Source organism: Paroedura picta, chromosome 8 (genome assembly GCF_049243985.1).
Source record: "Paroedura picta isolate Pp20150507F chromosome 8, Ppicta_v3.0, whole genome shotgun sequence".
NCBI classification, from domain to species: domain Eukaryota; kingdom Metazoa; phylum Chordata; class Lepidosauria; order Squamata; family Gekkonidae; genus Paroedura; species Paroedura picta.
This window is the reverse complement of record NC_135376.1, coordinates 9758495-9784801: the sequence shown is the minus strand read 5'-3', so window position 1 is coordinate 9784801 and position 26307 is coordinate 9758495. Positions and strand designations below refer to the sequence as shown.

General features: G+C 51.1%; 1 protein-coding gene across 2 annotated transcripts in view; it reads left to right on the top strand.

Annotated features, from left to right (window-relative positions):
- Window positions 1–25867, top strand: part of MFN1 (mitofusin 1) — a 29347-nt gene extending 3480 nt beyond the window's left edge. For both annotated transcript variants that reach the window (XM_077348334.1, XM_077348335.1), the window contains exons 2-18: window positions 451–572; window positions 1560–1695; window positions 2294–2456; window positions 3496–3620; window positions 4898–5006; window positions 5684–5791; window positions 6540–6693; window positions 6823–6890; window positions 10880–11001; window positions 12013–12139; window positions 12474–12578; window positions 13860–13962; window positions 15166–15395; window positions 17888–18043; window positions 18894–19090; window positions 20165–20299; window positions 21830–25867. In XM_077348334.1, the coding sequence (XP_077204449.1) occupies window positions 458–572; window positions 1560–1695; window positions 2294–2456; window positions 3496–3620; window positions 4898–5006; window positions 5684–5791; window positions 6540–6693; window positions 6823–6890; window positions 10880–11001; window positions 12013–12139; window positions 12474–12578; window positions 13860–13962; window positions 15166–15395; window positions 17888–18043; window positions 18894–19090; window positions 20165–20299; window positions 21830–21896 (2220 nt within the window). In that variant the 5' untranslated portion in view covers window positions 451–457 and the 3' untranslated portion in view covers window positions 21897–25867. The remainder of the gene's footprint in view (window positions 1–450; window positions 573–1559; window positions 1696–2293; window positions 2457–3495; window positions 3621–4897; window positions 5007–5683; window positions 5792–6539; window positions 6694–6822; window positions 6891–10879; window positions 11002–12012; window positions 12140–12473; window positions 12579–13859; window positions 13963–15165; window positions 15396–17887; window positions 18044–18893; window positions 19091–20164; window positions 20300–21829) is intronic.
- Window positions 25868–26307: the final 440 nt, after the last annotated feature.

Genomic DNA, 26307 nt, shown 5'->3' with positions numbered 1-26307 from the left:
CTGTCATTAAACTTTGGGGCCAAAGATTGCCCAAATTAAATGCCGTGTTTCACAGCAAGCTAACTGTGAATAGCATCGGTGCGTAGGTTCATTTCATTGAATGAGTTCTTTTTGCCCCCTGATAAGCAAGATAGTGGTGAATCAATCCTCTTACGCTAGGAGACAGAGCAGTATGGGTTCATCTGGAGCTTCTGCTCTCTGTGGCCCAGGTTCTTCCCAGTTCTGCTTCGAAGGGAAGGGCAGGGCAGGGCAGGGCAGGGCAGGGCAGGGCAGGGCAGGGCAGGGCAGGGCAGGGCAGGGCAGGGCAGGGCAGGGCAGGGCAAAAGCAGTGTAAATTTCTTAGTCAAGCTGATGATACTGACTTGGTTTCAGTTTGCCCTGCTCACAAAGGGAGCTGAATTTCAATGACCATTCCAACTAACTTCTCTAACATCTTCTTTTCACCCCCAGTTCCGTGATGGCAGACGCTAATCCTTCCCCTCTGAAACACTTTGTGCTGGCAAAGAAGAAGATTACGGCTATTTTTGAACAGCTGCTGGATTATGTTACAGAAGGGACGGATTTTGTAAACGGTGAGTTGAAAGCGTGGGGTCACTGCTGGCCTGGCTAAATGTGTGATTCCCCCCCCCCCCCCATAATAGGCTTCCACAGCATCTTGACTTGTCCGCTCTCCCTGCAGCTCCTGATGCTGTTGGCTGATCCACTCTGATGAACCTGGGCGGATTTGGGAGAGGGGGATGTCCTGGCTGTTCTGGCTGCCCCAGAGTAACTGGCCTGATGTCACAACAACCGGGCAACCAATGGGGACTTTGGAGCTTGAGGAATGTTGAAAACTGTATTTGCTTAATGAAGCAATGCAGGCCATTGAGCGTTCGGGAGCCTTTGGGGAGTGGGGGTGGGGAGCAGATAAATGACATGTGCTGCTTGTTAAGTCAGTGAGAAATAATGCTGGGCGTAGAGTATTTCCAGAACATACAAAATCAGGACAGGCATCAAGGCCTGGCTAGACTGGGCCATGCTCGCCATTCCGTGTTGGAATTCCAAACGGACCCGCAGGCTCGAAAACGGCGGAGAGCCCGTCTTACATAAACCTAGAAAAAGAAGAAGAGTTGGTTCTTATATGCCGCTTTTCTCTACCCGAAGGAGTCTCAAAGCACCTTACAATTGCCTTCCCTTTCCTCTCCCCACAACAGACACCCTGTGAGGGAGGGGAGGCTGAGAGAGCCCTGATATTACTGAAGAAGTAGAAGAGTTGGTTTTATATGCTGCTTTCTCTCCCCGAAGGAGTCTCAGAGAGGCTTACAGTCGCCTTCCCATTCCTCTCCCCACAACAGACACCCTGTGAGGCGGGTGAGATTGAGAGAGCCCTGATATCACTGCTCAATCAGAACAGCTTTATCAGTGCTGTGGCGAGCCCAAGGTCACCCAGCTGTCTGCATGTGGGGGAGCGCGGAATCAAACCCGGCTCGCCAGATTAGAAGTCCGCACTCCTAACCACTACTCCAAACTGGCAAAGAACCTGCCTTGTGTCACAGTGTATTGACTCTGTTTGTTGACAGAGACCTATGAAAACCCAGAGTTGGAACACATCGTCACCGAGGCCGGCCTGGCCGAAATCCAGGCGTATAAAAGCAAGTTGGCCATCATTGCTGAGGTGCTTTCCCGGCGGCACATGAAAGTGGCCTTTTTCGGCAGGTAAGGAGAAAACTGCCCTGCTCTGGGATGCATGCAGGCATCAGCCTTTGGCCACAATCCATTAGGAACTTCCCCTACTCAAGTCTCCTCACAAGAAACAGAGATTAATCAGAATGCAGAGAATGCACAGGAGTGGCCAAACTGTGGCTCCATGGACTACATGAGCCCCTTCCAGCACGTGTTAGCAGGGGCTCATGGGAATTGTAGTCCATGGGCCACAGTTTGGCCACCCCTGGTTTAGATGTTTTAAAGTTTTAATCTCCTTGGCGGGCCCTGAATTGGGTGGAAGCGCAGCGTAGAAACATTTTAAATAACTAAATCCAGCCATCAATATGATAAATATAATAAATAAACAAGATTTCTGTTGGGGGCGGAGTTGTTTCAGTGCTTTATATAAGCTTGCGGCCCCTCCCAAAAGAAGCCATGCTGCAAATATTCTCCGTTGGCCTCAAAGCGACCCGTCTAGGAGGACTCTTTCCTGGGACGGAGCTTGCATGCTCCAGTCTCCGGACGTTTAACCAACGGCACGCCCTCCGCCTCGCCCCCGAGGGCAATCTTGACGTGGTTGTCGAACGCTGCGCTTCCTTCCCCTCCGCAGAACCAGCAGCGGCAAGAGTTCCGTCATCAACGCCATGCTGTGGGACAAGGTGCTGCCCAGCGGCATCGGCCACACCACCAACTGCTTCCTCAGCGTCGAGGGGACCGACGGGGACAAGGCTTACCTCATGACCGAAGGCTCTGACGAAAAGAAGAGCGTCAAGGTAGGGCCTGCTCGGGGCTCCGGGCTGCTGTTTTCGGGACCTTCTTTCAAGGGCGTGAGAGCTTCTGAGCTCCAGGAGGGAACTGCTCACCTGTTGCTTCATTGGCCTGCTGTTCCCCCTGAGGCTCTTCTCTAGGCCTTCAGCGAAAAATGATTCTCAGGGGTCGGGATTTGCAATGTTGTTGCATTCTCTGCTGGGGGGAACAATGTGACGGGGCGTGGATTTTGGTGCTCCAAAAGGTGGGCATGATACGTTTGGAGGGGAACGCTGCATTGTTGGGAACGGTGGCGACCTCTCACCAAGCAAATGTGCTCGGTTGACCTCCTTGCTTGCCGCCATGTGCGGCTGGGTGGCATTTCGGGTGCTGCTCTCAAGGTGTGCACTTTTGCCACGGAGGTGAGAGGCAAGCAAGGAAGTCAAGTGCTAGTGAAGCTGCAAGGAACAGCATCAAGGTGGGAAATGAATAAGTCAGGGATTAATTTTCTGCATTCTGCAAAAGGGATTGGACTACATGACCCTGGAGGTCCCTTCCCACTCTCGGATTCTATGGATTTGATGTTCTTGTAAGCCGCCTTGAGCCACGAGGAAAGACGGGATACAAATGGCTTCAAAATGATTTTATTATTTGACTTACAGACTGCCCCTCTGTGCAAGCAGGCTTTGGGGCGGTTTACAACAACAATTTATACTATTCATAGACAGTTTAAAGCTTGTGGCACAGGGTGTTAAGCAGCAGAAATGCTGTCTGAAGCTGTCTGTCCATAAGACTGGGAGTTCGATCCCAGCATCCAGCTCAAGGTTGACTCAGCCTTCCATCCTTCCGAGGTCGGTAAAATGAGTACCCAGCTTGCTGGGGGGTAAACGGTAATGACTGGGGAAGGCACTGGCAAACCACCCCGTATTGAGTCTGCCATGAATACGCTGGAGGGCATTACCCCAAGGGTCAGACATGACCTGGTGCTTGCACAGGGGATACCTTTACATTTGTTAAAAGTAACAAATCCCCTGACTCTCTCTAACATGTCCCATTTCTTTGCAGACGGTCAATCAGCTGGCCCACGCCCTCCACATGGATAAGGACTTGGAGGCGGGCTGCTTGGTGCACGTCTTCTGGCCAAAGACCAAATGTGCTCTCCTCCGAGATGACTTGGTGCTAGTGGACAGGTACGGCTGGCAGATCTCCGGTTTCCCTCTCAGCAGGGGCTTTTCCTCTTTCAATGCTCCGCCGGCACACAGAGGCTGGCGAAGCGCCAACGAAGCACCAAATTGCATGACCGAATTTCAAGACGGCATCTGGCACTTGGCCGGCCAGCCTCAGAACACTCTGCTCGCCGAATGCAGGTGTGAGCACCGAAGCGTTCCCTGTGGCTTTCCAGGCATCCGTGTCTGGCCTTTTGAAAGGCGACGGGTGTCTGGAAGGGTAATCACAACGTCGGGACAAATGTTTGAGAACACTGGGCAAGTTCCAGAAATTGTTGCAGAAGCAGAGAATCCCGTTGCCCCTTAAAGCTTGAAGGCCGGATGTGAATGGGAGGTTGGTGAGGGGCTGTGGCTTTGTGGCAGAGCTGCTGCTTGGCAGGCAGAAAGTCCCAAGTTCAATCCCCGGCATTTGCCAGTTAAAAGGCCCAGGCAGTTTGTGGGGCAAAAGGCACCCAGCTGAGACCCTGGAGAACTGCTGCCAGGGAAGAAGAAGAGCTGGTTACTTAGATTCTGCTTTTTGCTACCCGAAGGAGTCTTAGAGCAGCTTACAAATTTTACCCAGCATGGCTTCCAGTTGGCTATTGGAGATTTGTATGGCTGCACAGATTTTTTTAAATGTTGCTTTGGCAGGGCTGCTGCTACAGCACAAGGCCCTTCGCTGTGTGGCTGTGCTTAAGCAATCTCTTGGTGGCTGGCCCCTCCTCCTGCAGCAGCCATTTTCTTACCCCCCACACTATGTCTGAGTGCCTAGGAAGCCGGAAAAGAAGGCACAGCCTGGTCCAGAGAGAGATTATAGCCGACAACATAAAAAAAACCAAACAAAACCAAAGTACCTTTAAGTTTCTTTGAGAGGGAGTGGCAATTTCCACCAGTTCCTCCCCTCCCCTCCCTAGGCTGCAATGTCCTTGGGGAATTGCTGATTTCTCAGAACAAGATTTCAGGGAACTCAGTGGACTGTGTGAAGGGGGAGGATGAGCAGAAATCACTGCCCCCCCCCCTTTTGAAAGCTTGAAGGCATTTAAGCATTCTAAGTAGTGTGGTTGGATCCTGGCAGACATGTGATGGCTGTTGTTTCATTTCAGCTGTTCCGAACTGGGTCTGTGCGGGAAGGCTGGTGCGTGGCCTTCACTATTTTTTCCCTTCTGCCGGGACGCATTTATTCCTCTGTATCTATTTCCCCTTGCATTTCTCACCGGGCAGAAGAGAGGGCTAGGTCATGCGTCTTGTCTTTGCCCCCGCAGCCCTGGCACGGATGTCACCTCCGAGCTCGACAGCTGGATCGACAAATTCTGTTTGGATGCCGATGTCTTCGTTTTGGTTGCCAACTCAGAATCAACTCTCATGAATACGGTAATTGGGGAGGGGGGGTCTTCTCCCTGCCCCCTCGTCTCCAGTGAGCGCAGCAGTGCGTAAAGATAATCCTCACCCACAGCCATGTGCAATGGGCTGCAGTGGAGCTGCAGAATCTGAAATGTCCCTAGATTTGGAGACTCCTGGCCTGTTATCACCAGGATTCTGCCTCTGGGTTTTCCCCTCCCTTGCTTCAAAAGACTCATTTAACCCATCGCATTCCTGTCTTATCTGGGAGTCTCCTAGGGTTTGGACTGAAATTAGGAAACACTTATCCTGCGTCTGGGCGGGGTTCATTAGCAAGTCCATTAGGAAATGTATCTGTGGGCCTGCCCCTCCCAGGATGTCCCCTGGAGAGCTCTGTAATGGGCAAAGACTTGCCATTGATGTCTAGTCCCAGAGAAATTCGATTCAGCCAGAGTCGGGGCCTTTTTGGCTCCCACCTGGTGGAATGAGTTGCCAGGGGAGACATGCACCTTGGCGGAACCAACAAACCTCCCCCCCCCATGCTGCTCCAGAGTGGGGGGGCTGTCCCTCGTGAGCAGTATTTCAGCAGCATTTTGCCTAGCAACAGGAGGGGGGAGCCTTTCCATCCACAGGGAGCCGCGTTTGTTGTCTCCCTTTAAACCTGTGCTTTGTTTCTTTCTCTGTTGTCTTTTTTTCTTTTCTTTTTTTAGGAGAAGCATTTTTTTCACAAAGTGAACGAAAAACTCTCCAAGCCAAATATCTTCATCCTGAACAATCGTTGGGACGCTTCTGCCTCGGAGCCCGAGTACATGGAGGATGTGAGTCGATGGTTGCTTCGTGGTCGGTCTGTTTTTAACGGAGGCTGTTTTCAAATAAATCTGCCCACCCAGTCACATCTCCAGTGTCCGGTCAGAAAGCTTGCTGGGCAACCCAGGCTCAACCCACGCTCTAGAAAGAGCCCTGCCACCCTGTGGCTGCTGTTTCTGGCTCCGAGCAAAGAAAAAGGGGATCAATTATTTTTTTAATTACCCTCATTTGGGCAGGCTGATCCACCCCCTCCCAAAGTGGCCAATAATGGCCCTGCAGGGGCTGGGAAGGAAAGGGTCCCCGGCCATTTAAACCTTTGCCAGCCAAGGCTCCTCTCCCTTCTGGGTGGGGATGTGGCTGGGGGCGTGGCCAGGTGACATCACTTCCTGGTACTTCCGAGACTGAAACACAGCTGTACCTCCACGGTCAAAAGGGTGAAAAAGGTCGTTCTCTCCCCTGTTTCATCCTCCCAGGAAACCTGTGAGATATGCTGAGCTCAGTGACTGGCTAAGGAACACTCAGGGCAGGGGATTTGAACCCAGGACTCCCAGACCCTAATCTCACCATTCCCCCACACCAATTCCCACCACCATCATGCCAGGTTTCAGGTCTGGGGGAAACCTCCAGGACTCTGAAATCTGTGTTTCTGCCAAGGGTAGCATATATGCAGGTCGCCCCAGAGGCCCTGTTCCTTTCCCCCCTAAAGGCCTCATGGGTGGCCGGCCTAGTCCTGACTTGGGTGCTCCTGTTTCCCTCCAGGTACGAAAGCAGCACATGGAGCGCTGCCTGACCTTCTTGGTGGACGAGCTCAAGGTCGTGGACCTTCCCGAAGCCCAGAACCGAATCTTTTTCGTTTCGGCCAAGGAGGTCCTCAGCGCTAGAAAACACAAAGCCCAGGGGATGCCGGAGGCAGGTGGGTGGCAGAGCTCTCGGTGGGACGTTTCCGGAACATTCGTCCCGTTAGAAGAACGGGAAAGGGAGACGCTCGCTTTACGGTAAACCTGTGGACGATGCCGTCCGAGCTCTCTCTTCTTCCTTGCAGGGGGAGCGCTGGCCGAGGGATTTCAGACGCGGTTCCAGGAGTTCCAGCACTTTGAGAAAGTGTTTGAGGTAATTTTCCCGGCCATTGGAAAAGAGCAGGGTTCGCTTTCAAAACACAGAGGAGGGCCTACGGACCTTTTCTGAAGCTGGAGCAAGCCGTCAGATGTCACAGCCCCTGTTTGGCACCATTCCTGAGGTTGCAGGAAACGGGTCGAATCCGGGTAGTTTTTCCGAACAGGTGGAAAGGGGAGAAGGGGAAGGGGACCTTTGACCGCCAGAAAAGCTACGCTGGAGGTCATGGGATCGGCAGAGACAGGGAGGGGATGTGGCCGTGGCTCGGGGGGGGGGGGAGGAATCTGTTTGACATGCAGAAAGTCCTGGGTCCAATCCCCAACATCTCCACTTAGAAGAACCAAGGCAGCAGGCGATGTTCAAGAGCTTAGCTTGAGACTCTGGAGAGTCACTGCCGGTCTGTGCAGACAGTACGGACCTTAGTGCAGGGGTAGTCAACCTGTGGTCCTCCAGATGTCTATGGACTACAATTCCCATGAGCCCCTGCCAGCAGTTGCTGGCAGGGGCTCACGGGAATTGTAGTCCATAGACATCTGGAGGACCACAGGTTGACTACCCCTGCCTTAGTGGACCAAGGATCTGATTTAGTATAAGGCAGTTTCATGTCACGGAAGCGGTCAGATCCAGCCCTGCTGTTCCACAGGCAGAAGCTGCTTGGTGAGATTTGTGGAGGGGCTGTGACATTTCAGCCAGCCCTTAAGCACTGGCTCCAACAGTGGTGCATGGGCAAAGATATATCAAATGGCAGATAATTGTTATGTCTCAGATCCTGTTTTCTGCAGGGGGTGATTTTGCCAATTAAAACCCCTCCGCTGCGGAGTCCCTCTTCCCTCCCCCCTGGTGTTTCTGGGTCCCCTGGCTCCAGGGACATGGGAGCAGAGTGTGTGGGCAGAAAGGGAAGCGGGGAAGGGTGCTTCCCCGTGTGCTGGCCACAGAGGCGGGGATCTAACCTGGTGTGTGCACAAATTAATTTGCCTCCCGTCCATTCCACCAGGGAACAGGGTTTCAGGGCACGTTTCAGCAACGTGTCCAAGCGAAAACCCGTAAAATTTTCATCACAATGAAAATCAAAACTTATCAGCCAGGAAATCTTGCTGCCTGCTGGCAGAGCAGGGCTCCAAGCGCTCTGATACAAATGAACAGTTAATTGCGCTAATTATGATATCGGGGGCGCGTTTTTAAAAGAAAAAGCACTTTAATGGACCGCTCGCTTCGTGTGGGAGCATCAGCGCTGTGACACGAGATTCATCATCTCCTCCTCCTCCTGTAAAACATCGATGTGGTGTGATTATTGCTTGTTGAACCCAACTGGCTCGTGGCCTGAATTTGGGATTGGAGGTGGGTGGGGGAGGGAGGGAGAAGAATATTGGCAAAAGATTAACTTAAAAACCAGTGCACCGTTACCTAATAGCTTTTTGGTGAGCCCCGCCCATTTACACTCGTGACGTAGGCCTGTGCGCAGGATTTTAAAAGAGGTAACGAGCTTACAATGCATTCCAGAGTCTTTGTGAAATTTCCTAATTATTTCTTTCTCCTGTTTCCTTGGGTTTTTAAACTCCTTTCCTGTCATTTTTTCTATCTCGTACCTTTGTGGATAGGTGTTAATTGATTCAGTGCGTGGTTTTTTGTGTTATTTCTTTTATTTAATCTTTTTGAGGGGGTTAAACCCCCAAACCACACTCTTCCTTTGTATATCGCCTTGTTGCGATGTTTCTATTTAGAATCACAGAATCATAGAGTTGGAAGGGGCCATACAGGCCATCTAGTCCAACACCCTGCTCAACGCAGGATCAGCCCAAAGAAGGTGACTGGAATTGAACCCCTTGTCAGCAGTGGCTTAGTGGCAGAGACTCTGCTTTGCATGCCGAAGGTCCCAGGTTCAATCCCTGGTCTCCCCAGTCCAAGGCAGGTTCTGGAAATGAGGTTTTTTTCTGCCTGAGATACTCGGGGGCTGCTGTCTTTCAGGGTAGGGAACATTCTGCTAAATTGGGTCAGATTCCGCACAAGATGCCTTTGTGTGCTCTGCAAGAGTGACGGATGAAATGGTTTGCGTTTTACATGTTGCCTTCTCTGTCTTTCTCGATAACGTTACTAACTTTTGCGCTCTCTAGTTCTGCTGCAGATTCTCTGGTTGCTTACAGGGTGCGGGGTGACGTGGTGACCCTTGGTGCCTCCCACCTTCTTCCCTTTCTGGAATCTCCTGTCCCCCTTGTCTAGCTCTAGCTCTGTGCTGTTCTCTACAAAGCTCTTGTTTTTCATAGCTGATTTCTAGATCTGCTTCGTCGAGGAACAAGGATGCTCATTTCTTCTTTCGCTTTCGTTCTCCCTCCCCCTCTTTTGCTTTGAATCCTGCCCCTTTGTTGTTGCTAAGGCAGTGGAAAAAGACTCTGAACTAAAAAGACTGGAGAAAGTGGGGGGAAAAAACTGTATTTATTTCCTGGTCACATGAGTAACAGTTTTACATCCGATTGCACCGTGCATTGGATGTCCCATCCTGTGGATTGTATTTGACTTAGTCTGCCTTGAGCCTTCCTGAGAACTTGAAGGTAAAGGTCAAGGTATCCCCTGTGCAAGCACTGGGTCATGTCTGACCCTTGGGGTGACGCCCTCTAGCGTTTTCATGGCAGACTCAGTATGGGGTGGTTTGCCAGTGCATTCCCCAGTCATTACCGTTTACCCCCCAGCAAGCTGGGTCCTCATTTTACCGACCTCGGAAGGATGGAAGGCTGAGTCAACCTTGAGCCGGCTGCTGGGATCGAACTCCCAGCCTCATGGGCAGAGCTTTCAGACTGCATGTCTGCTGCCTTACCACCCTGCTCCACAAGAGGCTCCCCTGAGAACTTAGTGGACTCTAAATAATGTAAGTGACTGAATCGGAAAGTCAGATAGGAGTGAAAAGATAAAAGGATACATATTTCTCCTCCTCTAAACAAGAAGGTTACATTTAGTCATCGTAGCTAATATCCATTGATGGACTCAAGATCCAGCATGGTGCCATGGTTAAGAGGGGCAGCGTCTAATCTGGTGCGCTGGCTTTGATTCCCTGCTCCTCCACATGCAGCCAGCTGGGTGACCTTAGGCTGGTCACAGTCCTCTCAGAGCTGTTCTCATAGAGCAGGCCTGTGAGAAGATCTCTCAGCCTCCCCTCCCTCACAGGGTATCTCTTGTGAGGAGAGGGTAGGAAGGTGATTGTAAGCCGCTTTGAGACTCCTTTGGGTAGAGAAAAGCGGCATATAAGAACCAACTCTTCTTCTTCTTCAGTAATCTCAGGGCTCTCTCAGCCTCACCTCCCTCACAGGGTGTCTGTTGTGGGGAGAGGAAAGGGAAGGCAATTGTAAGCCACTTTGAGACTCCTTTGGGTAGTAAAAAGTGGGATAAAGAAACCAACTCTTTCTCTTCCCCCTCTTCCTCCTCACCCTCCCCAACATTTGAAATCTATGTGGGGAGGTAGTCCACATTGGAGTGGCTCTAGTGATGCAACCAGTGGTCCATGTGGTCGAGCCTCTTGTTGAATCTGATGGATAAACAGCAACATCCCATTGGATGTGAGAACACCAGGCCACTCCCACAGCATAGAAAGTAACAGACCATCTGGAGAAAATGGAGGGACCCTATGAAAGTCCCTCCCCACCCTGTTTCTGCCCCCCAAATTTCCATCTGTTTCCCAACTTTGGGCTGGCAGCCCTAATCTGAATGGCTAACCCCCAATGCCTGCATGCTTGCCTTTTCTTAACAGTCTTGTTTCTTTTGTCCACTGCACGTTACTGTGGATGTACCCTAAATGAGAGCGCCTACTCTTATGGTTTCCCTTTTCACGTTCCGGTGTCCTTCTGTGTGCTTGTTTGTTCTTTGTTTCCAATGTGCTTCTTTGCTCTTTGGGTTTAGCGTTGGCTAGTGGCAACCCAGAGTGCCTTTTTGACCTAGAAATGCCTCCGTTGCGTCGGTGACGGGACCGCAGTAACGTGTTGTGGCTTGGGCCCTCGCAGGAGTGTATCTCGCAGTCAGCCGTGAAAACCAAGTTTGAGCAGCACACGGTCAGAGCTAAACAGATCCTAGACACGGTGAAAAACATTATGGACTCCATAAACGTGGCGGCTGCCGACCAAAGGTAGGCCTCTCCCTTGACGTCCACCTTCTTCCCCTGTGCTTGAGTATCTCTTGTTAAACAGTCTTCCCTGTGCCATGAGATACCCATCCCTTAGCAGGCTGCACTGATCAGCGGTGGTAAGTACGGATTTCTCGGTGGGCCTGGTCTTGGAGGGACCGTGGCTCAGTGGTGGAGCATCTGCTTGGCATGCAGAAGGTCCCAGGTTCAATCCCTGGCATCTCCAAAGGACCAGAGGTGATCTGAAAGACCTCCGCCTGAGCCTCGGAGAGCTTGCATTTGAGGAGACCCTACCGAGTTTGATGGACCGAGGACCTGATTCAGTCTGAGGCATCTTTGTGGGTTCACCTCACTTGCCTCACCAGAGATATTTCCTATGATTCCACATTTTCAAGCTTGCTTTTGGAAAAATCCCATGGCCGGGAAGTTTAAAAGTTGTCGAAAGGAAGGTGAAAGTTAAAAAGGAGACGAAAAGGAAGTCGGAAGTTAAAAAGGAAGCTAAAAGGCCTGGGAAGTTAAAAAGGCCCAGGAACCAAGCCAAGGTTCACCGAAGTGGCTGGGTTTGAGTGAGAAAAGTCGCACCATGGTAGACTCTCTTCTTAGTGACCCCTGAAATGACAGGAGCCCTGGCCTCTGTTGCATTAGGTCAGCACAAGAATTGCGGGGTGGGGGTGGGGGGAGTCAGTGGCAGGGAAAACAGTGGCAAAGGTGGGTCTGGGGCAGGGGTAGTCAAACTGCGGCCCTCCAGATGTCCATGGACTACAATTCCCAGGAGCCCCTGCCAGCATTCGCTGGCAGGGGCTCCTGGGAATTGTAGTCCATGGACATCTGGAGGGCCGCAGTTTGACTACCCCTGGTCTGGGGTCTGAATGAGTCAAGGCCTGCTGATTCTGTATGGGTCCTTACGATCATAGAGGAGGTGTTATTATTTTTCTTAGGGGTGTGTGTGTCTGGGTTTGTCTCTGCCGGGGTATTCCCGGGGTGGCTGACCGCCTGCCCTTCCCACCGCTTTAGAGTACGTTCCCTGGAGGAGCGCGAGGAGCAGAAGGACAGGCTGGAGTTTGTCCGCAACCAGCTCAACCTTCTCACGGACGACATCAAGCTGAAAATCAAAGAGGTCACGGAGGAAGTTGCCAACAAGGTAAATCGGCCAGGGCTGGAGGGCAGAGCACCCTGCCGCTCTCCAGAACGGCTTCTCTACTCGACAACCACACAAGGTGTGTTGCACATTCTCAAGCACACCCCCCCATCTGAAACACAGAAAATGCGGCCAACCTGTTTTGCACAGTGGTTGTCAGTACGACAAAGGGCCCTCGGTCTACAGCAAGGCTTGTGTGATCTCCGTGCAGGAAAGGCCTGTATGGATTGCTGATGTCCCCGGACAAATCCTTTCCCCTGCCCCGACAGCCTCTTTGCATTTCCCCCAAAGACCTTTCCTGCTCTGACTGCCCTGTTGCCCGCTCCATCTTTTCCAGGTGTCTTCTGCCATGACCGATGAGATTTGTCGACTTTCGGTGCTGGTAGACGAATTTTGCTCTGATTTTCACCCGTCGCCCCAGGTCTTGAAATTGTATAAAAGTGTAAGTCCCACGTAGAGGTGACATTTTCTTAAAATTGCATTCTGCCTGTTGAATGACTTGAACAAAGCTGAGGACTTGTGTCCGTTTGTGTGTGTTTGAAACAAAACAATAATCATGGAATCATCAAGTTGGAAGGAACCTCCAGGGTCGTCTAGTCCAACCCCGATAATATATTTTCTGTTTGCTAGTTTCTGTTGTAGTATTTTGTACTGCAGTCCACTTTCAGCGTCCGCTGGGGAAAGAAGAGGAGTGGGATAAAAACCGAACATCAGAATCTTGGGGAAAGAAATGTCAGCTGTTAAAAGTATAACATTTCGTGAGAGATTTTGTTCTTCTTCAGATGACTGTAGGGCAGCCATTCCCAACAGAGGGTACCTTTGAAGGGGGCCACAGATGGAAAAGTGGAAGAAGGGGGCCCCAAAATACCCATTTTGACACCTATGATGTCATTAATTGATGGAAAGTTTACCTTTCATCAAAGAAAGAAACAGAAATCGTGTAATCTGTTCCTCTGGGTGTGAATTAATGCATTTGAGAGAAAAGGGAGGCGATTAGCTTGCTGGTTGCCTTAACTCTGCCATGGGAGAGCCCTTCTAGCTGGCAGGGCAGGCATTTGAGGGGCCTCTTCCCTCAAACAGAAGGCTTCCTTTACACCCCAGTGTTGGAGACAGTGGCTCAGTGGGTGAGCATTTGCCTGGCGTACAGAAGGACCCAGGTTCAATCCCGGGCATCTCCAGTTAAAGGAGCCAGGCAGTAGTTAGTGGGAGAGGCCTCAGCCCAAGACCTTGGAGAGCCACTGCCAATCGGAGTAGACCAGGGGCTCATGGGAATTGTAGTCCATGGGCCTTCGGGAGAGCCACACTTTGGCCACCCCTGGAATACACCATGCTGACTTGAGTATAAGGCAGCTGTGTGTGTTCATGCCTTCCTCCTGTCCATGAAGTGATCAAGAGAGGACATGAACCGGTTCATTTGTGCTTGCAGCCATTCCTAGTGGGGTTGGCATGCAATGATAACGTCCTGAGATGAGGACGCGCCACTTGGGCTTAGCATGCCGGGCACTTGGCTCTCAGTCTTGGCATTGGTTAGAGCAGGGGTAGTCAACCTGTGGTCCTCCAGATGTCCATGGACTACAATTCCCATGAGCCCCTGCCAGCGTTTGCTGGCAGGGGCTCATGGGAATTGTAGTCCATGGACATCTGGAGGACCACAGGTTGACTACCCCTGGGTCAGAGTATCCGTTGACCGTTTGCTTCCCTCCCCGTCTACGAAATGCTCCAGGAACTCAACAAGCACATAGAAGAAGGCCTGGGGAGGAACCTGGCTGACCGGTGCTCCAGCGAAGTCAACCTGTCCATGTATCAGTCGCAGCAGAAGATGATCGGTAACGTTTGCGTGGAGGAACGTCGTGGTTCCCTCTCACATGTGGGGGGGGGGTGGATGGGGAGGGGCCGCAACTCAGTGGAAGAGCTTCTGCTTGGCATGCAGGCGATCCTAGGTTCAGTCTTCAGCACCTCTCGATAAAAGGACCAGGCGGGAGGTGATGGGAAAAGCCCTTATCTGAGACCCTGGAGAGCTGTAAGTAGACATTGCAGACCATGAAGCACCAAAGGAAAGGTGTTTGCAAACTACTTTGGGACTCCTTCAGGTAGTGAAAAGCGGGGCATAAAGACCCAGCTCTTCTTCTTCTTCTCCTGCCAATTCTTTCTGCTGTGAGTGTAGGACAGACAGAATTCCCTGCCAGATTCCCATCTTAGCTTCCTTTCCCAAGGTCTTTCTCCCCCTCCGGGGCCTGCTTAGCTCGGTGCCTGAGTCTTCCATGGGGAAGGCACATCCCTGGGTTTTGTTTCTCCTGCTCAGAGAGGTTCAAGGTGGCAGCGCCTCTCAGTAAGGACATCGGAGAGCTGAAGGAATCTGGGGCAGGCTCTCGGGCCAAGAGGGCCGGCCGGTGCTGGCTGCTTTCCACGGCCTCAGCGCTAACCTTTTATCCCGTGCCAGCATTCACTTTTGTGGCTCCCTTCACTGTTCATCCGAGGAGGATTCAGCGTCTGTATTGTGTGCTGTCATCTCCGAATGGAACTAAAAAATCAGGACGCTGACAGCACCGTTCCGGCCAAGACATTTATTTCCGTCCGCGTTTATTTCTTGGCAGCAGCCACCCCACTACAGAACAACAAGAGAAGTAAAGCCGCAGCCATTCATTTGCGGCTGGCTCCGCCTCCAGTGGCATCCATTTTGAGGCAGCCGAACGAGAGCTTGGAGAGCAGCTGCCTGTCTGAGTAGGCAATGCTGACCTTGACAGCCCAACTGGCTCAGTTTGAGGCAGCTTCGTGGCTTCTGCTGCCCGGAATCTTTTAGGGAAGCAGAGGTCAAAAGAGGCCTTTCCTCCCTCTTCCAAACGGCAGAGCTTGTAGGGTCTAACCCTTTCCTCTTTCGCTTGTAAGATCTAACCTGGAATCTTACCGGTGCGGATCAAAAGGCAGGCTCAGGCCGGCCCCTGGCAACTCTAGTGGGAGGACCCAAGTCTAGAAGGCCGACTGTTAACCCGCTCCCTCCTCCCTCTTTTCCCCGTCCTTCTTCTTTTCAGAGAACCTGAAGCCGCTGTTGCCTTCCGAGGTCCAGAGCCAGCTCCACGTGCTCATTCCGTGCAGGAAGTTTGACCTCAGCTACGATCTGAACTGCCACAGCCTGTGCGCGGATTTCCAAGAGGACATCACGTTCCGCTTTTCCATGGGCTGGACCGCCCTGGTCAGCCGGTTCCTCGGCCCGAAGAACGCCCACCGGGTGCTCCTGGGCATAGCGGAGCCCACCCTCGCCGTGAGTGTTTCGAGGGGCTTTCCTGGGCGGACGGAGCTCCTGCTGGCGGCTCACTCAGGCGGATGCTGATGAAAGGGCAGCCTCTTGTTCTTCTTGTTCTTCTTGTTCTTCTTGTTCTTCTTGTTCTTGTTATCAAGATGGGCAGCCGTGTTGTTGTTGTTGTTGTTGTTATTATATTTGTTTCCCGCCACTCCCTTACGGCTTGTGGTGGGTTACAGTGTCCTAAAATCCCCATTAAAACCCCATTAAAAGACAAAAAACATTACCAACATGGCGGAGATTGGCAAACTCAACTTCCCCCCCTCCCACTACTGGCAGGTGGAGAGGAGGTTCATCCATCTGTCCCGGTAGAAAAGAGCAAGTGTCCAGCAGCACCTTGAAAACTAACTCCATTTGGGGCAGGGCATCTGCAGAAGGGAGCGGTGACTCAGGAAGGCTCCTGCCCAGCCACAATCATTTTTAGCCTGCAGATCCCTGATGTAGTAAGCGGCGACTCACAAAAGCTCCAATCCTGCTACGGTTTCCTTTTAGTTTTTAACGCGCTCCTGGACTCTTTGCTACATCTCCAGGATCAACATGGGATTCACTTTGCACAGAAGGACTTGACAGCAGAGCACAGTTTGGATCCTGCAGTGAGCTTCCGCAGAGAGATGGTTGTTAGTTCACACACACACACACACACACAAACACACACACACATTCTCTCTATGCATGTGTCTGTCTTCCTCCTTTGGGGAAGGGGATTTCATTGTCCTGTAGGAATCATAGAGTTAAAAAGTTGGAAGGGGCCCAGAAACCATCCAGTCCAATCCCCTGAATCATGCAGGATAACCTAAAGCATCCCTGAGAAATAATTGTGTGACCACCCCTTAAACACCTCCAAAGGGGTAGAACCCACAACATGTCACCCAGAGTGATTTACACTCAGCAAACAACAACATGCTGGTGATCCTTGGCCCTAGAGATGTTCGCCTGGCCTGGACCAGAGGCCAGGCCTTTTTGACCCTGGCCCCATCCTGGTAGAATGAGTTGCCAGCTGAGATCCCGGTCCTGACGGAACTATCACAGTTCTCCAGGGCCTCTCCAGGGCCCCTGGTTGAGGTCAGGGCAGCCTATAACAGGATGAGCTTCCTCCATTCCTCCCTTTCTTTCCCTAGCCAGCATTAAGAGCAGTGGCTTCTAATCTGGTGAGCTGGGCTTGATTCCCCGCTCCTCCACATGCAGCCAGCTGGGTGACCTTGGGCTAGTCCCAGCCCTGATAATACTGTTCTCACAGAGCAGATCTCTCAGAGCCCTCTCAGCTCCACCTACCTCACAAGGTGTTTGTTCTGGGGAAAGGAAGGGAAGGGGATTGTGCTGCTTTGAGACTCCTTGAGGTATAAAAACCAACTCTTCTTTTTCTTCCATACGGCACTCCCCCCCCCACTGGTGTGGATGTGTGTGCGTGCTGGAGATGCGTTACTTTTAATTATTGCTTTTACTACTTTATGGATCAGAGTCCAGTAGCACCTTTAAGACCAACAAAGATTTATTCAACGCCTTGAATAAATCTCGGTTGGTCTTGAAGGTGCTCCTGGACTCTGATTTTATTGTGCTTCTTCAGACCAACACGGCTAAACCATTTGAATCAATTTTATGGATGTTTCTCTTTTACATTGCCCCGAGCCCTTTGAGGGGGATAGGGACTGTATAGAAACCTAATTTAAAATATATAAATAATAAATAAGGCCTTTTTGGTCCTGGTCCTGACCTGGTGGAATAAGTTCCCGGGAGAGCTGAGGGCCCTGCAGGAGCTTGCACTGTTCCGCTGGGCCTCTAAGCCGGAACTCTTCCGCCAGAGCACGGAAGATCAGGGGCCGCTTCCTTTTCATGCTGTACACGTATTAGGGGCATCGGCACCTCTGAATGTTATGTCCCCTGAAGCTCTGGGGAAGGAGGGGCGTGGGTGGGACAGGACTCAGGGTTTTTATAGATTGCCTCGTAGCTGGAGTGAGCTTTTGGTTTTATATATAATGGGGGGTTTTATCGTTTAGTGCAGGGGTAGTCAAACTGCGGCCCTCCAGGTGTCCATGGACTCCAATTCCCAGGAGCCCCCTGCCAGCGAACGCTGGCAGGGGGCTCCTGGGAATTGTAGTCTATGGACATCTGGAGGGCCGCAGTTTGACTACCCCTGGTTTAGTGTAACCTGCTGTGAGATAGCAGCGGATAATAAATCTGAATAATAATAAATCCCTGGGCAACCAGTTCTGCTATTTTGGGCCGCACCCTGAAAGCCCCCTTCTGCTCGCGAGCTGAGCAATGCTTAAGTGCATGTGTGTTCAACACAGCTGTCAGCACTGAAGCCACAGGCCATGTTACGCAGGTTTATTAAAATGTTCCCCCTCCCGTTCCTTTGGCCAAGGGAGAAGTAGACCCCCAGACGGAACAGCTCAAGAAGGCCCATCCCTGCGTTGGCCAGCCCTGATCTCAGCTCCCGCCCTCTTCTCTCCTAGCTCCCGCGGTCTGTCGCCTCCACCCCCTGCGCTGCTAGCACCCCCATCCTGGCTCCGGAGAATCCGTCGCAGGAGGAGCTCATGGTTTCCTTGGTGACGAATTTGGCATCGCTGACCTCCCGGACCTCCATGACCGTCATCATTGTCGGAGGAGTGGTAAGTGCCCTTGTTGCTTTTTCCCCTGGTGGGAAATCGTAGGAAGGGTTAGATCCACCTGGGGAGGGGGAGGGGGTGGCAACATGTAGCCTATGCCGCCTTGCCTCTCCGTCTGGCTCTGCATGGCCCCCTCCGTGACAATACCGATGCATGCCGTACTTCTTCAGGAGGAACTGTGGCTCTCTGTACGCTGTGGAAGAGCTGGGACGGGGTCATCCACTTAAGAACAACAGAGAAGCCATGCTGGATCAGGCCAATGGCCCATCCAGTCCAACGCTCGTGTCGCACAGTGGCCAAAACCCAAGGGGCATCAGGAGGTCCACCAGCAGGGCTAGAACTCCAGAAGACCTCCCGCCAAGAATGCCGACCATCACTGCCCCGAACAGAGTGCTCCAGGGGTAGTCAACCTGTGGTCCTCCAGATGTCCATGGACTACAATTCCCATGAGCCCCTGCCAGCAAATGCTGGCAGGGGCTCATGGGGATTGTAGTCCATGGACATCTGGAGGACCACAGGTTGACTACCCCTGGTCTAGACCTAAAAGCCACTGATGGGCCTCTGCTCTGTATCTTTATCCAGTCTCTTCTTGAAGCTAGTTGTCCTTGTTGCCGTCCTCCTAATTACTCTTTGGGTGAAGGAGGACTTCCTTTTCTCTGTTCATCTGCCCCATTGATCGCCCGCAAATTCACGTCCTGGAGGGAAAGGGGGAAAGATACCTCTTTCTCGACCTTCCGTATCCCCTGCATAATTTGCGTTTCCCATCTCATAACCAAAGGCTTCGTGACAGGCGGGGGCTGTTTCTCCTGCCCTCCTTATCCATCGGTCACTGAACTTCCGCTCTCTCTTCCAGGTGTGGCGGACGGTGGGCTGGAAGGTCATCTCCCTCTCCTTGAGCCTGTACGGCCTGCTGTATCTCTACGAGAGGCTCACCTGGACGACCCGGGCCAAAGAGCGCGCCTTCAAGCAGCAGTTTGTCAACTATGCCACCGAGAAGCTGCAGCTGATTGTCACCTTCACCAGCAGGAACTGCAGCCACCAAGTGCAACAGTATGCTGATCCCCTTCTTTGGGGGGGGGGGGGCTCTGCCCCCAGGGAAAGGCGCTGCCCACTTGGCCCTCCTTTATGAGCAAGTGGTGCAGTGCCTTGGGAAAGACACGACCAGAGGCTGACAAACCCTGTGGGACGCTTAGGGAGATGCACGCTCCAGCTTGGTGTAGGGGTTAAGAGCGGCAGTTTCTAATCAGCTGAGCTGGGTTTGATTCCCCGCTCCCCCACATCCAGCCAGCTGGATGACCTTGGGCTAGTCGCAGTCCTCCTAGAGCTGTTCTTACAGAGCAGTAATATCAGGGCTCTCTGAGCCCCACCTACCTCACAGGGTGTCTGTTGTGGGGAGAGGAAGGGAGGGCAACCGCAAGCCGCTTTGAGACTCCACTGAAGAGTGAAAAACTGGGTAGAAACTGAATTTGGGCTGGTCTTGTTACACAAGGTTTGTTCTCTTGGGGCATTCTTTCCAAGACAACCTAACCTAGAATACACTTGATTTAGATTCGTGGCTTTTGTTGTACAGTTGGGTTCTTTTTTCAAAATCTGAAAATCTCCCACCCACCCCATTTCTTTCTTTTTTTCTTGAAGGGATTGGGAGGAGAGCAGATCTCACCTTGGGAAGCAATTACTTACTTCTGTGCTGTTTCAGTCAGCCCTCTGTCTCACAGAACAGCAGGGAGAGGACAGAGGCAGCTCTGTGTATTTGTGTATCCTCAGTGCTTGCTTAGAATGAATGGGGGCCCCCCATGTGCCCCCTTTTTGTCCATGTTGCAACACAGAGGAAACATTCTTAACAGAAAATTCGCTGCTCCTGAACAGGCATCAGGACTGTGGTCTGGGCCTAACAGGCATAACAAGTGGAAGGACCTGATCCGTTCAAACAAGTAGCCGTGTTGGTCTGAAGTAGCACAATAAAATCAGAGTCCAGTAGCACCTTTAAGACCAAGAAAGATTTATTCAAGATTTATTATGCTTGCACTCGAAAGCTCACGCCTTGAATAAATCTTTCTCGGTCTTAAAGGTGCTTCTGGATTCTGATTTTATTGACCTGATCGACGGTGGCTTTCTCTCCTGCAGGGAAATGGCCACAACGTTTGCGCGCCTCTGCCAGCAGGTCGACATCACCGAGAGGAACCTAGAGCGTGAGATAGCCCAGCTGTCCAAAGAAGTCGACCAGCTAGAGAAGATTCAGAGCAACTCCAAGCAGCTACGGTAAGTGACGGGGAGGGACGGGGGGAGGCTGGTTTTGGAGGGACCGGGGGCGGGGGTTGAATGTGGGGGCTGCTGTTCCTAAAATGGACAATCTCAAAAAGCTCAACTTGAATTCAGGGGGTTGTGTTGAGTTTGAGGGGGAATCTAGTTTGGGGTGGGGTGGGGGTCAAAGTGGGGATGCTTCAGGCATCACATGCATTTTTCCTGCTTCCCCCCCCCCTCCCTTCCGTGTATCTTGTTTGGCAGAGAGTCTAGACCAGGGGTAGTCAAACTGCGGCCCTCCAGATGTCCATGGACTACAATTCCCAGGAGCCCCCTGCCAGCGTTTGCTATGTTATTGTTAGAAGCTTAACCCTTTGCCTTAACTAGCTGCCTCTCTGTCATTCCAAACACCTGCTCACTCTCTTGACATTTGAATCAGGAAAAGGTTGCAAGGGTTGGACTAGATGACCCTGGAGGTCCCTTCCAACTCTTTGATCCTCATGAAATCCCTCTGCTGCTTCTAAGTCTGTTAAAGCAAAAATGATAAATTAAGAAGGGTAGGACCCAGTGAAGGATCAAATACAAAGGCGCTGGGATACCAAGGTGGCAAGCACAATATTCAAAATAGACTTCTGTAGAGTCTTGAATCTTCTATTATTTCTTTATTCTTAATTGTACAAAGCAGTCCCAATGCGTTTCGCCCACTGGCTTTGTCAAGGGACATTAAATTATTAGTGTTTCAGACAAACTTCATATAAGTAAATATATGTCTCTTAGAGCAGGGGTAGTCAACCTGTGATCCTCCAGATGTTCATGGACTACAATTCCCATGAGCCCCTGCCAGCATTTTTGTATGCCGCTTTTAACTACCCGAAGGAGCCTCAGAGCGACTTAACAATCACCTTTCCTTCCTCTCTCCACAACAGGCACCCAGTGAGGTAGGTGAGAGAGTTCTGGGAGAACTGTGACTGGCTCAAGGCCCCCCCCCCAGCTGCCTGCCTGTGGAGGGGCGGGGAATCATGCCCCGATTAGAGGCAGCTGTTCTTCACCAGTCACCATTGTTAATTGCCTGTGCTTTTTATGAAGCTTGTATCTCTGGTACCAGGCATTATATTTTATGAGATGCACCAGCCAGCATGGCGTAGTGGTTAAGAGGGGCGGCTTCTAGTATGGTGAGCCAGGTTTAATTCCCCGCTCCTCCTCCACAGGCCGCCAGCTGGGTGACCTTGGGCCAGTCACAGTCCTGATAGTCCTGTTCTGACCGAGCAGTTTTGTCAGATCTCTCTCAGTCTCACCTACCTCAGAGGAAGGGAAGCTGATTGTAAACCGCTTTTAGACCCCTTCAGGCAGTGCAAAGCGGGGTATAAAATCCTTCTTCCGACAAAGTGACATTTCTGTCCGGCCTGGCTCTTGTAACAAATGAATTTGACTCTGCTGGTGCAGATGGTTCTGGTTTCCCTTCAGCAGTTACAGACAGTGAATGAATTCACAATCGGGCCTGGTCCACGCCTGGCATCTCCGAACTTTTCCCTCCTTTTTGCCTTACAGGAAAAAAGCCGTTCAGCTGGAAGAAGAGCTCGACGGTTTCACAAAGCAGTTCCTCCAGGCGAAATAGAGGGACGCGTTCGTCTGTCTGCCCACTGCCCCAGACGGAACTCCAAAGATGATGTGATTTTTTTCCCCACCCTCGAACCACATGAATTTTTGCAAGCCCCCCTCCGTCCCCCTCTCTCCCAACTGCCGCCCAAATCCTTTTTGATTCGTAGGTAATGAACTGGTTTCCCGGAGGCGCAGAAGGCAGCAAGTATTATTGAACCTGCCGACTGGGTCATTTTTGCAGTTTTTCTGAAAATTTATTTATATGAACTGGTGAATATATATAATGTCTTATTCGGAGATGTGGAAAAGGAAAAGGAAGGAAGGAAAGAAATAAACTAGCAAGCTCTGTAGTATTTTGTATTCGCTTTTACCCCAGGGGCAAGCCTTTCTTTCTGGCATCCAGGAAGAGGGACTCGCCCAGCCCAGCCCAAAAAGAGAACTATGGAAAAGTAACTCCTGGAGCCAAGCTAGACAGGGTGCCATCCCTGGGTTTGCACCTCTGTTTTGTAGAGGCCTGGAACACCTTTTAAGAACATCGTGGGCCCCCAGTTTTGGTCAGGACCACCCCGCTGAGAGGAGGGGCCACACGCAGCAGTGGCTCTGGCCAGTACTGGGGCCCTGTGGTATTCTTAAAAGGCATTTCAGTATAAAACCAGGGACTGCATCTCGTCTCCTTTGGCCCTTAGCTGGGATTCTCTGTGGGAATGTGTGTTGCAGCTCCGTTAATGGAGCTTAAGTACTGAGTGAGAGCCTATTTAAGGTGTATGGAACCTAATTACAGGCAATCCCAGATTGCTAGGGGATTTCACTTTCTTCTGAAGCCAGTTTTTGAACTCTGCATGGAAGCTTTAACGTCCTTGTCAAATTATACTCCCTAGTTAAAATCACACCGTTCTTTGACTGCAAGAATTGACAGAGTATGTTGAATAGCTTTGCGAGGCATTGCCCTGCTGTTATTTCCTTCCCCGCGAAAATGATCGCCAAATACCCCCAAGCTAAAGATGCGGAATGCTAGAATGGGAGACGGCGGATTGAGGGTCACTTGAGTTTCCTGGGAAACTGTGAGTTTGGCCACAAAGATTTCTGCACTGTTTTTCTAACTAACTGGGGCCTTCTTCTCATCATCACTTGTAAATTCTTGTTTCTTGGGCGGGGGGAGGGGGGTCCTGTCCCACACATTTTGGCTCCCTATAAGGGTTAATTCAGTATTACACTGGGTTAGGTCTGGCATAAAAATGTGCAGTTTAATTCATGGTTGGACATAAACCAATGTTATCGCGAATCAACCCCTGACGAAGGCAAAAATGTGTAGGACAGGACCCCCCCTCCCTCCCCCCTCCCTCCCCCCAAGAAATAGGAACTTCCAAGCAAGGAAAAATGAGAGGGCCCTTGGCCATCTGCAAGAGTAATGAATTATCACTAAATTTCATGTACATGGCCTAAAATTCATTCAGAGAGCCTGATGTGCATTGTGAAAAAGGGAATGGAGTGCAGGGGGCTGTTTGCTTCTCGGCAACTCTGTTTGTCCTGCACAGACATGTATCATGTGGGTTGAAAAACTGGCACAAGCTACAGAGTGAACCTCTCACTTGTGGGGGATGATCCGTCAGCAGTGGCCTTCTTGACCCATATAGTGCATAAACGAGGGAGCCTCTTAAGGCTTCTTTTAAAGTCTTGGCCTCCTTTCTGGGCCCCCCTTGGGGGTCACCTCGAAGGAACTGCGGTTGTCCGTCACCCACTATCCCTTCCCTAACAAACGGTTGCATGTCATTTTTGTAATGCTTTTTCCAGGTGTGTGTGAACAAGCACAGAAACATTTTTTTAAGAGAAGTAAAGTGAAACATGCATGTTTTTTAAAAAACAAAAGGAGAATGAATTCTTTTTTAGTTCCCGTTTTCGTGCCGGGTGCTTGAAAGGGAGAGGTCACTGGTCACCAAGGGCTACTGGAAGGCACTTCCTGGGTTCTACTCTAGTTTCTGGCCGGGCAAGAAATTGTCACACACCCGCTGTTGCATTCAAATGCCCACTGGTGCATTTAAACCACCTGCAATGTTTCATGCAATCTGCCTAGAAGCCAGAGAAGGGGAAAAAGACAGCTGCAGCCAGCCAGGTTTTTAAAAAATTGTTTAAGTGACCATGACTGCCCAGTTCAGGTTATCCGAGATTCCCAGGCCACATTCCCCAACTCTGGGGACATTGATACAAATCTGCCCTTTCTATGTGCGTGCTTGCCAAGGAAAGCACCTGAAGGCTGTCCTTGCAGCTGATTTGTCCTGTCCGTGTGTTGGGGAAACAGCAGCAGGAACACAAGACGTTTGGTGTCTCCTGCTGGCGGCAGAGATGTGATGCTTCGTGTAGGGCAGGCTGTTCTCTAAACCAGGGGTAGTCAACCTGTGGTCTTCCAGATGTCCATTGACTACAATTCCCATGAGCCCCTGCCAGCATTTGCTGGCAGGGGCTCATGGGAATTGTAGTCAATTGACATCTGGAGGATCACAGGTTGACCGCCCCCGCTCTAAACAGCAAGGGCTCGAGGCCAGCTGTCTCCCGCGGACAGAAGAGAGTTGAAAGCTTGCTCACTCCTTATGACAATCAGCGTTTCCTTTGCAAGAATACCAGTTTTCTGTTGGAAGTTATGACTGAATAAATAAAACTTCTAGATTTCTACGGCAGTCGAGTGTCTTTGAGATTCTTTAGACCCCGTTCTGGATTCCAAGAGCCCACTCTTGACTTCTTTCTCTACATTCACCCAAATTCTTTCCTCTAACCACCCCAGCTGTGTGTTGCCAAAAGTCACTGCCTCTCCTCCGTATTCCACCCAGCTCCCCCATCCCGACTCAGACTGAACAGTATCAGACTTTCAACTAGCCAAGTAGCTCTTCTGGCTACTTCTTAGGTGTGCTTAAGTCTCAGGGATGGATGGAAATGCCTTTTGCCCCAAGCGGGGAACGCAGAAACTCTAGCAGAAGAGTTGGTTCTTATATGCCGCTTTTCTCTACCCGAAGGAGTCTCAAAGCGGCTTACATTCACCTTCCCTTTCCTCTCCCCACAACAGACAGGGAAGTGAGGCTGAGAGAGCCCTGATATTCCTGCTCGGTCAGAACAGCTTTATCAGTGCTGTGGGGAGCCCAAGGTCACCCAGCTGGCTGCATGTGGAGGAGTAGCGAGGAATCAAACCTGCCTCCCCAGATTAGAAGTCCGCACTCCTAACCACAGCACCAAGCTGTAGCTCCACTCTATTCCACATTGGTTGGACCTCACTTGGGATATTGGGTCCAGTTCTGGGGGCTGCAGTTCAAGAGGGATACTGACCAATTGAAGCACGTTCAGAGAAGGGGGACTAGGATGGTGCACGGGTTGGAATCCATGCCTTATGAGAGGCTGAGAGTCTGTACGTGTAGCTTGGAGGAGGGCAAGGGGGAGAGGATAGCTGTGCTGATCTAAATAAAAGGTGGACATGCTGAAGAGGAGGCCAACTTGTTTCCTGCCGCCCCAGAGACAAGGACCATGAGCAGTGGGTTCAAATTATGGAAACGGAGGTTCCACTTTAAATACCTGAAAGCAATTCCTGAAGGCGAGGGCTGTTTGTAGATGGAATCAGCTGCCTTGGAGGGTGGCGGGGTCTCCTTCGTTGGCAGTTTTTAGGAGACTGGGTACCTGCCAAGAGTGTGTTTTTTTAAGTCCCTGAAAAGGTGTGGGGCTGGACTGGATGGCCCTGTGTGGTGCTGATCCCTGGTTGTTGCATGCATGATGGCTTTTGGAGCCTCTGAGCAGTTTTGCTTTCAAGGGCCCCTCCCACCACATCAATAGCAATATTTCAAAAAAGATATAACTGATGTTTAATAGACAATTGTGGGCCTTGAATATTTTTTTTTGAGCTAAGAAAAAAAATCTAATGTTTGACCCCCCAAAATCCTTTGATGCTTGTATTTGAAGGAGTGTGCACACGAAAGCTGTTGCTTTGAATAAAACTTGGTTGGTATGGAAGGTGCTGCTGGACTTGGATTTTGTTTTGATCCTAAACGTTCATTTTTCTTATTTTAAATTGCCAACCCCTAAAAGTACTGTGGGCCCAGGGCACTGTTTCCACTGGATAAGCCGGCCTTTCTCCGGGGGGAAGGGGGGGGGGAGCTGCCTAGTTCTCCCAAGAGCTGCAAATGCCTCCTTTGAGGCATGTAGTCAGTTAGGAATTTGGTCACCCTCCAGTCACATCTCGAGCACAATTGGGCTGCCTCTGCAGTCTGGATTTTTCTGAAGCGGCTAAAATCTTTAAAAATACCCCTCACCTCTCCTGACCTCAGTGCTCTGATTCTGCGATTTCAATTCTTGCCTTTCCTGGGAGCGCCCAAGAAAAGCTCTGGGATTCCTAAGGCACTTTTATGGCACATGTACAAGACAATCGCAAACCTGTCTCTGCTCTCTGTGAC